We start from the raw sequence: 14,927 nt of genomic DNA, 5'->3' as shown, positions 1-14,927 counted from the left end.
GTATCCAGCCACAAGAAATAAAATCTTATGTGCACATGAAGATTTTTATGCAAATGTTCATGGCAGCATTATTCATAATAGGCAAAAAGAATAAACAACTCAAATGTTCATCAAACTAAAATGGATTTTAAAATGTGGTCTATCCATACAATGGCATATTGTTCAGGAATAAAAGGAAATGAAGTAGTGATATATGATACAACATAGATGAACCTCAAAAATATTATACAAAGTAAAGAAAGACAGACTCACAAAAAATCCTCATATTGTAGATCATATAAAATATCCACGAAAGGAAAATCTATAGAAACAGTAAGTAGATTGGTGGTTGCCTGGGGCTGTTGATAGGCACAAGGATTAACTGTAAACAGGCAAGAGAGACACTACTGGGATGCTAATAATGTTCTAAAACTGGATTATGATGTCAGATGTTCAATTTAATAAATTTAACAGAAATTACTGAATGGTATACTTAAAAAGGGTAAACGTTTTATTCCATAAATTATACTTCAATAAAGTATAAATTAAGGGTAGAAAAAAGTGTAATAATGTGGGAGTAGGAATATATACAAAACAAAGATAAGTCATCACTGACAATCAATGAAGCTGGATATTCAGTGTACTATTCCCTTATATTCCTCCTATATTTAAAATTTTTATAATAACAATTTTTTATAACTAAAAAAGAAAAAAGAAATAGATATATTCCTAAGATTTCCAAGTATTTAAAAAGGCAAAATGTGCTTTCCTGTTGTTGTGAATTGGATATGAGGTATCCCCAAAAAAGTTCCTGTGTTAATACAGGAGGTGAATAGATTAGATTATGAGAGCTATGACCTAATCAGTCCATCCTAATTTGAATGAACTAAGTGGGTATAACTATAGGTGGGCAGGATATAGCTGGAGGAAGTAGGTCACTGGGTGCATGCCTTTGGGGTTTATACTGTTGTCCCTGGCACCTTGCACTCTCTCTGCTTCCTAGTTGTCATGAGCTGAGCAGCTTCCTTCCAGCATGCCCTTTCACCATGATGTTCTGCCTAACCTCAGGCTCAGAGCAATGAAGTTGGCTAACTATGGACTGAAACCATCATCCCGAAATAAACTTTCCTGCTCTAAGATGTTCTTGTTGGTACTTTGATCACAGCTATGAAGAGATAACTATATCCCCTGAAGAACCACAGGGAAATTTGGCAACTTTTTAAATCACATAGAAGGAAATACAGGAAAACAATATTAAAGAGTTTCTTACACATAGAGGGTACCATATTTATTCTTTAATGTATCTTTTTTACTTTAGATATTAATTAGGATTATTACATGTGGAAAAATAATAATGTATGTCCCTCAAATTAAATGAATATAAATTGTACCAAATCTGCTTCAACAAAGTCTGAACAAAGATTTTCCATATTAAAGGACTCTGATGGAGAACAATTGCATTCTCTGGATCTAAATCTCCTAATCCATAATATGTAAGAGGTAGTTATGGTAACATGGACATTCTCTTTTAGCACTGACACTCTAATTTATTTACTGGTATTTACCAATAACTCCCTTTTTCTACACCATAGGATATACATTAAGACTTACTTAGGTCCCAGGTGGAGACGGAGGCAGAATTAAGCAATAAAAATGCATGACATTTAATCTTCATCAAAGATAGGTCTCTGGTTTCATTTCTTATATTGCATTTACATAAATGCATTTCTCCTACGCATTTTACTCTTAAATGCCTGGACTGGTTAAAATCACTAGTTGTATATATCTGTGTATTTTAAGATCAAACTATAATTTAAAGAAGTAAATAGATCTTTTACCCATGAGACATTTTCATTATAGCTGAGTAATGAGGGGAGGGAAAGAGAGAGAAAGGCAATCTGGAAAAATATTCTATCACCTTGAAACTGTCTTTTTTCTACTAGGAATTTTTAAAATATGACATATAGGCTGACCAACTACTAAGTCTTAAACATTTCAAAATGAGTTTGTGATGACAACTACTCCATACCAAAGTTCCTTGCTCACTCCACAACCTTTGCAGTCTGGATTAACCCTACCACTCCTATGGGAATATTCTCTTAAGACTTCGTAAATCCTTACAAATGCCTCTCTTTCAGTCTCCATTTTTCTTGGCCAGTCAACAGACTTGAATCTTCTGGTCTCCATTTTCTTCTTATAATATATTCCTCCCCAGGCATGCCAGGACATCATAGTATGTCCTTTACTAAATACATGTATTCACATGGTTTCAGGTTCAGTTCCACTAAGGATTTGGTGTTTATATTGCAAGTCCTAAAGAGTTTTGAGTACAGAGGAGCCATATCCATATTCTGCTTGGAATTCTCCATAGAATACCAGGTAAATGCTCATTAAATACTGGTGGAGTGGACAGAACACCATTCTTAATCACCATCACTAAAGTTTCTTTCAGTTTTTATATAATCCTGTAAATTTAGATGGATATAAGGAATTTACTGATATACTGAGAACTGTGTTGTTTTATGGTCTGTCACTTAACAAGTTTTATAGTAGTCAGAGCTAAATGCCCAATAACAGGAAAATAGTTAAAGGAACTATAATCATAATTAATAAAGGTCAAACAAACTAGAGCATCATCATTTTGCAACTACCAATGAACTAGTGGATCTAAGCAGCAGTTTGCTGGAAACAGCTCACATCACCTTGAAAAGCCGAGTGCATATATCTGTTCCCGGCTCCACATTCAGTGACAGATCACCAAGAGTGAAATTAGCATGGCAGGAGTATTTACAACATGAAAATTGGCAAATGGCTGATTCGGTTTTTTTCCCCCTAAAGGTTCAAATTTTATTTAAAAAATATATTTATATATACACACATAGATTTGGAATCTGTCACATATGCTTCATTTATATTTACATATACACTTAGTGTGATACAATGGGAAGGCTTTGGAAGTCAATTTGATTTTGCACACTGCCCTTAACAGTTACATGAATTTGCATAAAATATTAATTTTTCTGTACATCATTTTCCTGAGCTGTCAGTCCTTGCACAAAATAGAGGTTAGTTCTCCCTTTTTGTCATTTCCAAGTTAGGGTCCTGACTTGAGCCAGTGTTTGCCCAACTTGGTGGGTGCTTCTATGGCAAATGGCTGATTGTTAAATATTTACCAGCACGTCACTAGATGTAGGCAATGATGATCAGTACCTGATAAAATCATTATCTGAAATATTGCTGGGGATCTTTATCTTAACATATAAATGATACTATTACTACATGAACTCATTAATAAAGCAAACAACTCCCAAAGAAAGCATTAAAACATCAGGAATCTCATAATATCAGCAGGACGTATATAGCATCACGAGAAGCATTCTTCTCAAATATCTAATCTGATTCTAATCAAGCTTAGACCTACCTACTAATTTATAAGAAATACATAGATAGAAGAATAACCAACCAAACAGAGAAAGTATAAAAATTACAGGATGGATGAATGAATATAAAGAGAGAAAAAAGATTGAGAGAGGAACTTATTGATTAAAAGAGACAAGATGTTAAAACAAGTACAATGAGCATAGAGCCCACAGAATGAGAGAAAATACCTATAAATCAAATATATGAAAATAACTTGCATTTAGAATGTGCAGAACAAAACTTTACAAATCAACAATAACAAGACAAATAATTCAATTTAAATAAGTAAAAATGTTGGACAGTTCTCCAAAGATGACATAAATATGACCAAGAAGCATATGAAAAGATGTTCAACATTACTGGAAAATACAAATTAAAACCTTAAAACAATACCATTTTATATCCACCAAGATGGCTAAAATAAAAAAAGGTAGTAATGAATATTTCAAGGGTATAAAGAAACTGGAATCCTTACACATTGTTAGAGAGATGGTAAATTAATGCTGTTGCTTTGGAAAATAGTTTGGTATATACTCAAAATGTTCAAAATAGAGTTGCTCAATAAAGCAAATTTCCATTCCTGTGTAAATAAATACCCAAGAGAAAGGAAAATATGCTTCCATAAAACTTAGACATAAATGTATATCACAGAATTATTTAAAACAGTCAAAAAGTGGAAACAACTCAAATGTCCATTAACAGGTAAACAGTTAAACAAAATGTGGTATCCCCATTCAATGGGAGATTATTTAGCCACAAAAGGAATGAAGTACTGATTCATGCTACAACATGGATGAATCTTGAAAACATTATGTTAAGTGAAAGAAGCCAGTCACAAAAGACCACACATTGTATGATTTTATTTATTTGTCCAGAACTGGCAAATCCACAGTACCAGAAAGTAGGTTTGTGGGTGCCAGGACTAGGGGGGAATGGAAATGACTGTTAATGGATATAAGATATCTTTTGGGGGTGATGAAAATGTTCTGAAATTAGATTATGCTAATGGTTATATATGGTCCATATGATCATACTAAAAACCACTGAATTGTACACTTTTTAAAAAGGTAGTTTTTATAGTGTGTGGATTATAACTCATTAAAGCTTTAATTTTTAAAAAAAACTGCCCAAATTACCAAATTGAACCCTTGAATGAATGTGCACTGTGGACCCAAAAGTTTCCATGCAGGGCAAGAATCACATAATCCTACAAATTTTTAAATCCTGCTAGATTTTAAAAAGGAACAAGCAGCTCTCACAGGAATGAGTCATAAAATATATCGTGTGGAGCTGTATTGTGGCCAAGTTCACTGTTTAAAGTACTTGAAGGGTAAGTTTGGCCTTGAGAACACCTCTTATTCCCAAGATATTCACTTATTTCTCATGTTACAGAGAGATACAATAATCATTTGTGGAAAACCCAGGCCAGACTTGTCTCAGTTCACCACTCAAAAAACACACCTACCCTTCCAAGTTATACCAGAGCCCTTACCATGTCACTTTACCCAACTGGACATCTCACAATGGAGGCTTTGGGAAGTCCACCAAAACGATACCTCAATGTTGTAGGGACACTAAAAAGTAATCCAAAGAACATATCAGAGCCTCAAAGAATGCTCTGGAATGCTTCTGTCATTTCAGCTGCATTCCAGGAGGTGGTAGCAGATGGTCATAAAGATACCCTGGATAGAGAATGGTAGGCAAGTTTGAGACAGGTAAATTTAGCCAGGAAAAACATGTCTGGAACTCTCACATACCGTAATTGCAGTTAAAGGGCAAAAATGAAAATTTTTCTAAAAGGTAATATCTGTACTGTGAGACCAAATTTTTAAAATACAAATAGTTATTAAATGAAAAATAGCATGTTTCCCAGGCCTGACCCATCATACCGTTTCCTTCCCCAGACGCAAACATCATTACCAGTTTCTTCAGTATTCTTCCTGAAATTGTCTATAAATTTGCAAACCTACATATTCTACAGATACCTTTTTCACTTAATTTACCTCAGTTCACATTCCACTTAGTCCATATATATTATTCTTTTGAGCAATTTCATAAGATTGCATGATATGGATGTACCATAATTTCTTAACCACAGAATGAATTATTATTATCATTAGTCATCCTCACACAGACACTACCCATAGATGTATTTTGTTCAGCCATCACAATGGTTTTCACATATGGATCTTAATGTATTGGGCCATTTGGGGTATGGTAGAAAAAGAAGTCCATCGACAGACACTCTCATCTTTTAAAGTAAAAGGGTGTCATGAGGAAATACTTGCCCTGCCTGACAGCAGGATATATTCACGGGACTAGGTTTCCCCATTAAATTTGAGTGAAAGTGGTGGAAGAGATGAAAATTCCTGGTCTGAAACTTTAAAGAACTGACAATGTCTCCTTTATACAATCTCTGTCCCTTCTGCCAAGATGCTCAATGATGAGAACAGGGCTGCTGTGGCAGAGGCAGACCTAAAGCTTTTCACCATCACCACAGAAACCTCAGGCTACAAACTTTAGACACAGCTTTAGAAGAAGTGGGTAAGAGTCAAGAGTTGAAGGAGGGAAATTCCCACCCAATGGAAGAGAAAAAAAACCCTTTTATGGAAAAAAATCATCTTATGAAAACAACTGTTTTAATGAGGAAGAAGAGGTTGAGTCCTAGAAAAAGACTGGCTTCTTGGTATGATTTTTCTTATAAGAATTTCTGTAATATAAAATGTTTCATGGCTGAAAGCATAGTTATAGCACCAGTAAAAATGTGTAAAGAAAAAAAAGAAGGAAGAAAAATAGGGGCTACGGTTGTGGCTCAGCGGTAGAGCGCTCTCCTAGCAAGGCGCTGGGTTCAATCTTCAGCACCACATAAAAATAAATAAATAAAATAAAGGTATTGTGTCCAACTACACTTAAATTTTAAAAAGAAAGAAAGAAAGAAAAATAAAGTATAAAATGCTAAGTTCTAGGTCTGATGTTCATTCCTAGAGCCCTGGGATAGTCCAGGCTCCTGTAAATCACACATCCGCACTCACTTTACAGATAGAGGTGAGGCCAGCTGTCCCATATTTCCAAAGTTTGCCTTGTTAATTTTTTATAGATTTGCATTTTAAATCAGTCCTTTATTTTTCTTTTCCATATCATGTTACCTCTTTTGATAAATTTGAAGGCATTACTGCCACCCAGCTAATCCTTTAAATCCTACTTGAATCTTACACCAAGAGTCTGCAGAAACTCCTTCCTTTGGCTCTACACTCTTTGATGCTATTTGTTGCTTCTAACTGTGTATAAAACATCATGACTCCTGTTTTAACAACCATCCCATCTTAGTCTTCATTTTCCTCTTCTTGCTTCTTTGCATGTTCTATCCCTCTAATTTCTTCTCCACATTATCACTCCAATTTAGGCCACTCTGTCTTAATAACCTTAGCTTCATTCATCCCATCAGTCCCACTTTTTCAAACATAGAATTCACTCTATCTTCTTTCAACTCAAGTCCACATCTTGCCTCATCTCATATTATCTTCCCCTTTCCTTTACTTTCCCTCTTTCCTTCATTGTTATAAACAGGGTAGCCCAGGCAGAGTTTGTCTTAAAAGATAAAGTTGGCAGAAGGAGGGGCAGGAGGGACAAGGACCAAAGAGAGCAACAGGTTAGGTTAGCTTTCCCAGGGCTACCCTCACATTCCCAAGTGCCTGGGATAAGGGAAGTCCAGAACCTCTCAGGCAAAATGAAGATGAGGCAAGTAGTGTGTGAGGTGAGGCAAAACCAGATGTAGCAACATAAGCTGACTGAGCCTTGTGAGCAAGTAGCTCAAAAAAGAAGAAACAATAATGACCAATTGAGATATGAAAAGATTCTTATCCTCACTACAAATCAGGAAAATGAAAATCTCTGCCTATCATGAGGGTAATGATTAAAAAGATGGACATGAAACAGTGATGGCAGAGTGTGAGGAAACACTCTCAAATACTGTTACCAATGGGATAAATTGATAGGCTTTCTTTACCAGTTTGGCAATATACAACTATACTTCCAATATCTACAGCTTTGACCCCAGAACTCCAATATAGGATTTAGTGCAAGAAAACAATTAGACGGAGAAACAAAGATATGGATCTGAAATCACTGATAACCTCTGCCTTCTTTAAAACAAGAGAAAAATGGGGTTTGGGGGAAGCCTGGCAAAGGGAGGAAGGAGGAAGGACAAAAAGAGAAGGGGAGAAGGGGGAGCAGAAAGGAGATACAGAAGGGTGTGAGGAGGACATGAGGTGGGCAAGGGTGAGAAATAAGTGAAAGAGCAGGTGGGGAGATGCAGGGTCACAGATGAGCTTGAGAGAAAAGTATGGGGAACAGAGAAGGAGGAGGGAGGAGAGAGAGAAATCTCCATAAACAATAAACAATTATGGTATCCATATCACACAAGCATTAAAATGAATGATGTAGTTCTCTACTATGAAATAGAAAAATGGTTCATTAGAAACAGCAAATGTAGTGTGATCCTGTTTATCTAAAGTGATACAAAGGAATTACACCATGTGCACCACGGATCTCATAAGTGGACTTCCTCTGGTAGATTTAGACTCTACTTCACACATTTCACACATATCTAAAGTGACAACAAAGGGTTTTACACCATGTGGACTTCCTCTGGTAGATTTAGAGTCTACTTCACACATTTCTAATTTGTCTGAATTTTAATATTTTCTAGCAATATGCAAGATACTAAAATTCTATCTACATAATTTAAACCAACCCATACTTTCCTGTGTGCATGAACTAACATGGAAACAAATTAAGTAGATACGATGATACTGCCTGCTTTTCATATTGCAAAATGTTCTGTTCTTCATGCAATAAATTTAAACTCTATCTGTCCATTAAAAGGTCATGTGTGGCGGGCTGGGTTGTGGCTCAGTGGCAGAGTGCTTGCCTCACACATGTGAGGCACTGGGTTCGATCCTCAGCACCACATAAAAATAAATAAAAATATTGTGTCTATGTATAACTAAAAAATATTTTTAAAAAAGGTCATGTGTGTAAACCTGTTCTGAAAAAAACAATGGAAGTAGGCTATGACTACAGATGTCACCTGCCCATCTATTCTTTGTTCAAACTTGGCTCTATCTGGACATGCCACAAGGGTATTTATCAAAATAAAAATATTTTCCTTCACGAAGTCACATCATTGAAGATGTCAAAAAGAAACTGTCTTAATTCTGGTTATCCCTAAAGAACTTGAAAACAGGTATTTTATTTGGGTTTGGGAAAATGAGACAGAATACATGGAAGAAAAGTAAGTATGTTAACAAATGAGGTAATATGGCAGACATCTGGGATTCAGTGCTTCTGCAAGCCTTATGAAAAGCCATCAAAGGAAGAATCATAGAATTTTCCACTGACTGACACTTGCAGGGCATGGGAATATGTGCCTCAGACGCATATTGAGGTCTATGGACCAAACAGAGTGACAATTTGTATTATGATTTTTATCTAACCAAAACCTTAAAACTCCATGGAGTCAATACTGGCCTTATTTATAAATTAGGAATCTAAAGTACAGAAAGATTAAGCCACTTGCTAAAAATCAAAGTTAAAAATCAGCTAAGATAAGCTCTAAATGCAATTTTGTCTCTTCTGCTATATGACGCAATGTGGCAAAAGGTTGTCAATTCTCAGAGACAGTTGATCTCTCTCTTGCTTGGTCGAACAGCCTGAGAGATGCATACACATTTCCAGCCTCCCTCCTTGTAAGAAAAAGGTATTAAGATAGCTACCCAGATTATCTTAATCCTCTTAAATCCACAGAAAAATCTTCTAGGTCATAATCCACCAGCCATGTGAATTTTTAGAGCATCATCACCCTGGCTACTCCCACCCTAAATACCAGTTACTATGAAATTATTCCAGAATTTATAACAAAGTATGGGGAGAAATTCAAGAGAAATTTTTGTCTGATGAACTCATTGGGAGAATCGAATTTCACAGAGTTTCAGAGTCGAGTATATTAAAAAACAATCTACAACTTTACTGTAAAGAGAGCACCTTATTAGAACAAATAAAACATGCTGAGCTCTGCCCAAACACAGAGGTCACACTCATGTGTGAGCCAAGGAGTGTCTTTTCTTGCTTTAGTAGAAAAGATAATAATCTGCAAATCATTAGCATCTGAGGCTGGCTTGATTTAAAATGCACATAGATGTATAAAACGTTTCAGGAAATCAGTGTATTTATAGCTTGCTTGCATGAATCAGTGGAAAGGCCCTTGCTGCTCCCAAAATAACACCTGGAACTTGCTGTATCCTATCACCTGCAGTGATGTAAATGCATGTCTCTCACCTTCTATTCCTTAGCTTCCCCAGGAGGACATGTTCCACTTCACAGGAAGCCAGTGGAGCAGACAGGCTCCCAGGCTTCCTCCACCTCTGGCCCAACTGTACAGCTGTTGGCTTAAGAAAGGCCCATTCCCATAAGTCCCAGCGCAACCTGTTTGAAGAAGTCCTTGTTCTATATCCCTCTATTACCTACCCAACCACCAGGCTGATTTAAAGCCCCCTTTGCATTAAACCCCACAGTGCACAGGATCTTTTCCACAAGGATAAACCGCAGAAGGGTCTAACCAGGCACAGACCACCAAGATCTTGCACAAAAGAACCACATAAGTATCAGAAGAAATGACAGTGATCTTGTTTACAAATTATCATGATGCAGAGAACCAGACCCCAGCAAGCACACACTGGGATGTCAAGAGTTGTCTTATTTTTATCCTCTTGGTAGAGAACTTCATAATTCTTCATCCACAGCAAAGTGGGCAAACTTCCAGACACATGTGTTATATATCTGTCTAGGATTGGTTTCCTGCCCAAGAATACCACAGCAACATGAAGACCTTTGTGGGATGGGAAATTGCCAGGTCTGCTCTTTCCCCAAACTCACAAAAGCCTCTGTGGGAAACATACCCACTGGTTCCAACAGGAAAGGAAAGGAAAGGGCTCAAGGGGCAAAGGGCACTTCACCTGGTGCACTGGGCTGGAAGACTTTATTCAGATCCAAGGAGGAGGCTCTGGAATGGGTTTTCTGTGGCCTCGGTGGCGGGGTGGGAGGGTCCTCACCCCTTTTCATGGCCTCTTCTATGGAGGTGCTGGAGTAAGATCTGCAGCAAAATAAGGGAAGGTCAGAAGGGAAATAGCAAAGCTTTACTCCTGAAGTTGGGTTGAAACAGAAAATATCCCCAAAGTCAAAGTGACTGCAAAGAACTGATAGGCTGCCAAAAGTAGCCATAAAATCTATTATCTCTTAGATGCTGTTATGTATAATAATTGTCCAAATACAACCATAGATTGGAGTATTTTTTACCACTTTTCTCTTATTATAGCATATACCTAACTTTATCCCCAAAAGCTTTGTGTAGATTCAAATTGCTTTTTATTAGAGTTGATAATAAGAGTAACATATAAGACTTTCAGCTTAGGTACTTCCGAGTTTTAATAGAAGAGCTCCCTGGTATTAACTGATTGCAGAACTTTTTTCAGTTTACTTGCAAGTATGATAACAGGCACATATGGAATTGGGGCAGATAAATTCGGATTAAGAATCAAATATTCAAAGGAATATGTCATAAATGAAATTTAGGAAAGGAAAAACACACATCAAAAGGCTAAGGGATTCAACTTGTCTTGTCCTAAGAAATAGAGGTTTAGGGAAAATTTGAAAGCAAAACCTTCAACTTAATCTTCTTCTTCCTTAAGTGTAGCAAGGTGCAACTTCTGAGATTATAACTCTAACAATGACATTTAAGGAAAAAGGAACTGAATAACTTACCATCACCAAAGGTCACAGTGGCTAGAAAGTTACATAGGTTCTTTCAAACTCCAGTCTCTGTTTAAAATTCCATTTTAAAAAATGTTTTTATATGGCCTATGAGCCAGACAGTAGCAGCTAGAGTATTTATTGGAGACCTACTTATTTTCTCATTAATTCAACTCCATACATTGACCTATTGCTTAGGTCAAAGGATAGGCTCCCAACATGATGATCACAAAAAGGATGGGGGAGTGGATGTGTATAGTCTCTTCTCTTCAGCTTTTCCACTAATTTCATGTCAAAGCAGAAAATTACCTATGAGTCAGAGATATGTCCTGGAGACAAATTAACCGCAGGAAACTGTTCTTTGGCCTTAGCTATTAGAGTGGTACTTAAGAAATTGGAATCTATCAATGACTATTAGGCCCCCCAGTTCTTGGCAGAGCTGCTCTTGACACAGCAAGTTTTTATTTTCCTCAATTAGTTTCTCAAGGTTTCTTTGTGGTAGTTAAAGAGTTTTATCTGTCTTGCAAGGTTGTAATCTTTAATAAAGCCACCATAATGACATCTGACATGCTCTGGGGTGGTCCCTGTAATATAATTGGCAAGACAGTTAAGGCAAGGCAAGGACAGGTGGGAACTAGCAAGGAGGAATGCTCTAACACTTTCAACCAGAATAAAAGGGAATTGATATAAGAAGACAAGGTTTTTAAACAAAAACTCCTGATTTAAAAAAAAAAATTCCAGACCCTAGGTAAAAACTAAAAGAACTTTCTATGTCACATACAACTTTTATACCATTTTCCACTCAAGAAAGAATAATGTGTGTGTATAAAAAATGTGTGTGGGGCTGGGGTTATGGCTCAGCGGTAGAGCGCTTGCCTAGCACATGCAAGGCCCTGGGTTAGATCCTCAGCACCATATAAAAATAAATGAATAAATAAAATAGGGGTATCATGTCCATCTACAACTAAAAACACAAATTTTTTTAAAAAAATATGTGTGCATGTGTAGGTATACACACATGAACACCATCCCATACAATAAGCTTCATTTCCATTTCATGTCCACATATAACCTGTGTGTTTATATTTTCATATTGAAAGTACTAAATATCAAATAAGTGAAGTTGTATAACCATGACAACAACCAATTAAAACTTAAATGTACAGGGAACTGACAAAAAATAGACATAGTGGCATTAGAATGACTTTCCCTCTTTCTCTTACATTTCCACAAAGCTTTACTATTCTAAAAAGAAGAATTAAAATGATTTGATTCTCTTGTTCACAGTAAAGACCCAGGTGGAAATAGTGAAAATAAAATCATCCAAATTATACCAGGAGGCCAATCTCTGAAAGAATAATATTTAAAATTTACTACACATACTAATAACAGAGAATGTGCCTAAGAAATTTTATAATTGCACTGACATTGGGGGAGAGAAGTAGCCAGCAAAAGCTAAAACTATGAAGTTCAATTTATGGTTTAACACATAATACATAAGCAGATTTCTGCAATTCAAAGAGGGTTTTCCTACTAGGAAAACAGACAAAAATTACTATTACCATATCCCAATGCTAGTATATACCTTTGTAAAAGATCCATTCATCCTTAAACTGGAAATGGATTGAAGAAGTAATGGTGGAGTTGAAGGAGGGAAGTGGGGGTGCTAGGGACTGAATTGGAGTGGACTGTGTTCCATGCTTTTGTGATAATCTCAGGATATATCCTTGTATTGTATACAACTAAAAAAATTTTAAAAAATAAAAAGAATAAGTAAATGTGGTGACACTAGACATAAAAAGTGACTATGCCTTTCCTTCCCGTTAAAATAAATTAGTTTATAATTTTTAAAATATAAATATAGGTATCTCTATTTTCTATAAACAAGGAAGCAAAACTTCAATTTAGAAAACACAGATATAAAATATAAACTATGGAGTAACTCTCTGCCTTACAATGAGATGAGATTTCCATAAATATAGGTATTTATTTCAAGCTTATTAACTACCATCAGGCTTAAACTCACTTTTTCACAAATGTGTCTAATAGCCAAAGGAGTGGGGGAAGTCACTAAGCACCAAAGCAAAACTCAGAAAATACATAAGGTAGTCTATCTTACACAGGTTCTACACAATTCTATCTTAGCAGTTCTACTTCTTTGAAGTAGTCCTAATATCATTTCTTCTCTTTGGTGGATTTTAACTCATTTAGTGTTTCTATATTTCTCTTCTACTCCTCTAATATCAACCACAATTTTGCCCTACTGGTTCTGCCTCTTCCACTAATGATTATTTTTTAAAAGGTGGAGCAGAGAAGAGACACTAAGATAGTTTTGAAAAGACTATTAAGCACTGCTTACCTGAAATTTCACACCTACTTGAAATCATCAAAAGCATTTTCCCTATTTTATATTTTATTCCAGAGATTTCTTACTTTTTGGTATTCACCTGGTCATGATAGCAAATTTTAGTTGTTAGTTACCTATTAACCATATTCTACTCTTTCCAACACTACTTCCTCCTATTATTTATCATTCTGCTCCAACAGGATCATCTTACACAGCCCACTTCCTGTAAGGGGACTACAGAGGATCAGTCACCATTTTCTAGCACTAATGGCCAAAGAGAATAAGAGGTTCCCCAGCAACACTCTGTGTTCCAACCAGGCCACTCACAACTAGTGAAACAGCCCATATCCTTAGCTTCAAATATAAAGGCAAATAAGATCAGTGTTTGGGTATGGGGAGTATTTCTAGACAGGGACAGGGCACAAGGGTATTAAAGCAGAAATTAAATAAATACTACCTGGATCTTGGTCTTGCTTTGAGACTGTTGGAATCCTTAGGAGTTGCTGAAACAAAAGATTATTTGTTATTTGGTTGGGTTTCATTTCTGCAGGTAAACAGGATTATATGCAGCACCTGGGCCCATACAGAACATATCAACAAGTAAATGTGAGGTAGAGTCGTCCATGTGGAGAACTTCAGGGCTTCCAAATTGTCAGAGTTTCCTAATATTATTTTAAAGGTAAAGGCATGACTAAAGGGAAAGGAAAACCAGTGTAATTTCCCCCTTCTGTCAGAACACTATCTGAGAAGCCATTCTTCAAATCTAAGTTGATAAATGAAAACAACCCAGGATAAAAAGACAACCCTTTCAAGGGGTTATCTTTTATATGATCAGTCCATATATGAGGGCTTCTTGGTCTATGATGATAGTCTAGTAATAGATTTCGAACTAGACTCTACTGTGGGCCAGGAAGAAACCTATCCAGGCAACCATTTTTTAAAAAAATATATACTACCAGAGCAGCATGGTCACAACAAAGCAACGCTCCTACAGGTAAGTTAAATGAAGCTGTGCTTCTTTTCCTATAAGAAAAATATCCTTATGTCCCATGTCTCTGTGACCAAATCAGACAAAGAATATGATGGAATGAAATCATTGAAATATTTTGTCCACCACATGACTTTTCCTCATCAAATTTAAATTATAAACTAACTTTCTCCCTAAACACCCATGGAGCCTACTTACCATCAAAGTTTGTGAGAAATAATTAGAAACATTTACAAAAGCATCACTCTTTTTTTGTGTGTTTTATTTTCAAACCTTTATGGAAGACAACTTTAGAAAGCAGTAGCTATGTTAAGGTTTTGCAAACATTGCAAATTTTTCCTCATAAGATGTCATAAAAATTCATACAAAGAGTGCTACTAATGAGAA

The 14,927-nt window shown here is 36.1% G+C and overlaps 1 protein-coding gene across 3 annotated transcripts in view; it reads right to left on the bottom strand.

The window, feature by feature from the left end:
• Positions 1-14,927, bottom strand: part of REPS2 (RALBP1 associated Eps domain containing 2) — a 216,049-nt gene that overhangs the window by 60,424 nt on the left and 140,698 nt on the right. For all 3 annotated transcript variants that reach the window (XM_081278301.1, XM_081278302.1, XM_081278303.1), the window contains exons 12-13: positions 14,010-14,055; positions 10,413-10,549 (exon numbers count right to left, since the gene is read on the bottom strand). In XM_081278301.1, coding sequence (XP_081134427.1) covers positions 10,413-10,549; positions 14,010-14,055 — 183 coding nt within the window. The remainder of the gene's footprint in view (positions 1-10,412; positions 10,550-14,009; positions 14,056-14,927) is intronic.

This window comes from Spermophilus citellus, assembly GCF_964194105.1.
Source record: "Spermophilus citellus genome assembly, chromosome: X".
Classification (NCBI taxonomy): Eukaryota; Metazoa; Chordata; class Mammalia; order Rodentia; family Sciuridae; genus Spermophilus; species Spermophilus citellus.
This window is presented reverse-complemented; position numbering and strand designations above follow the sequence as displayed.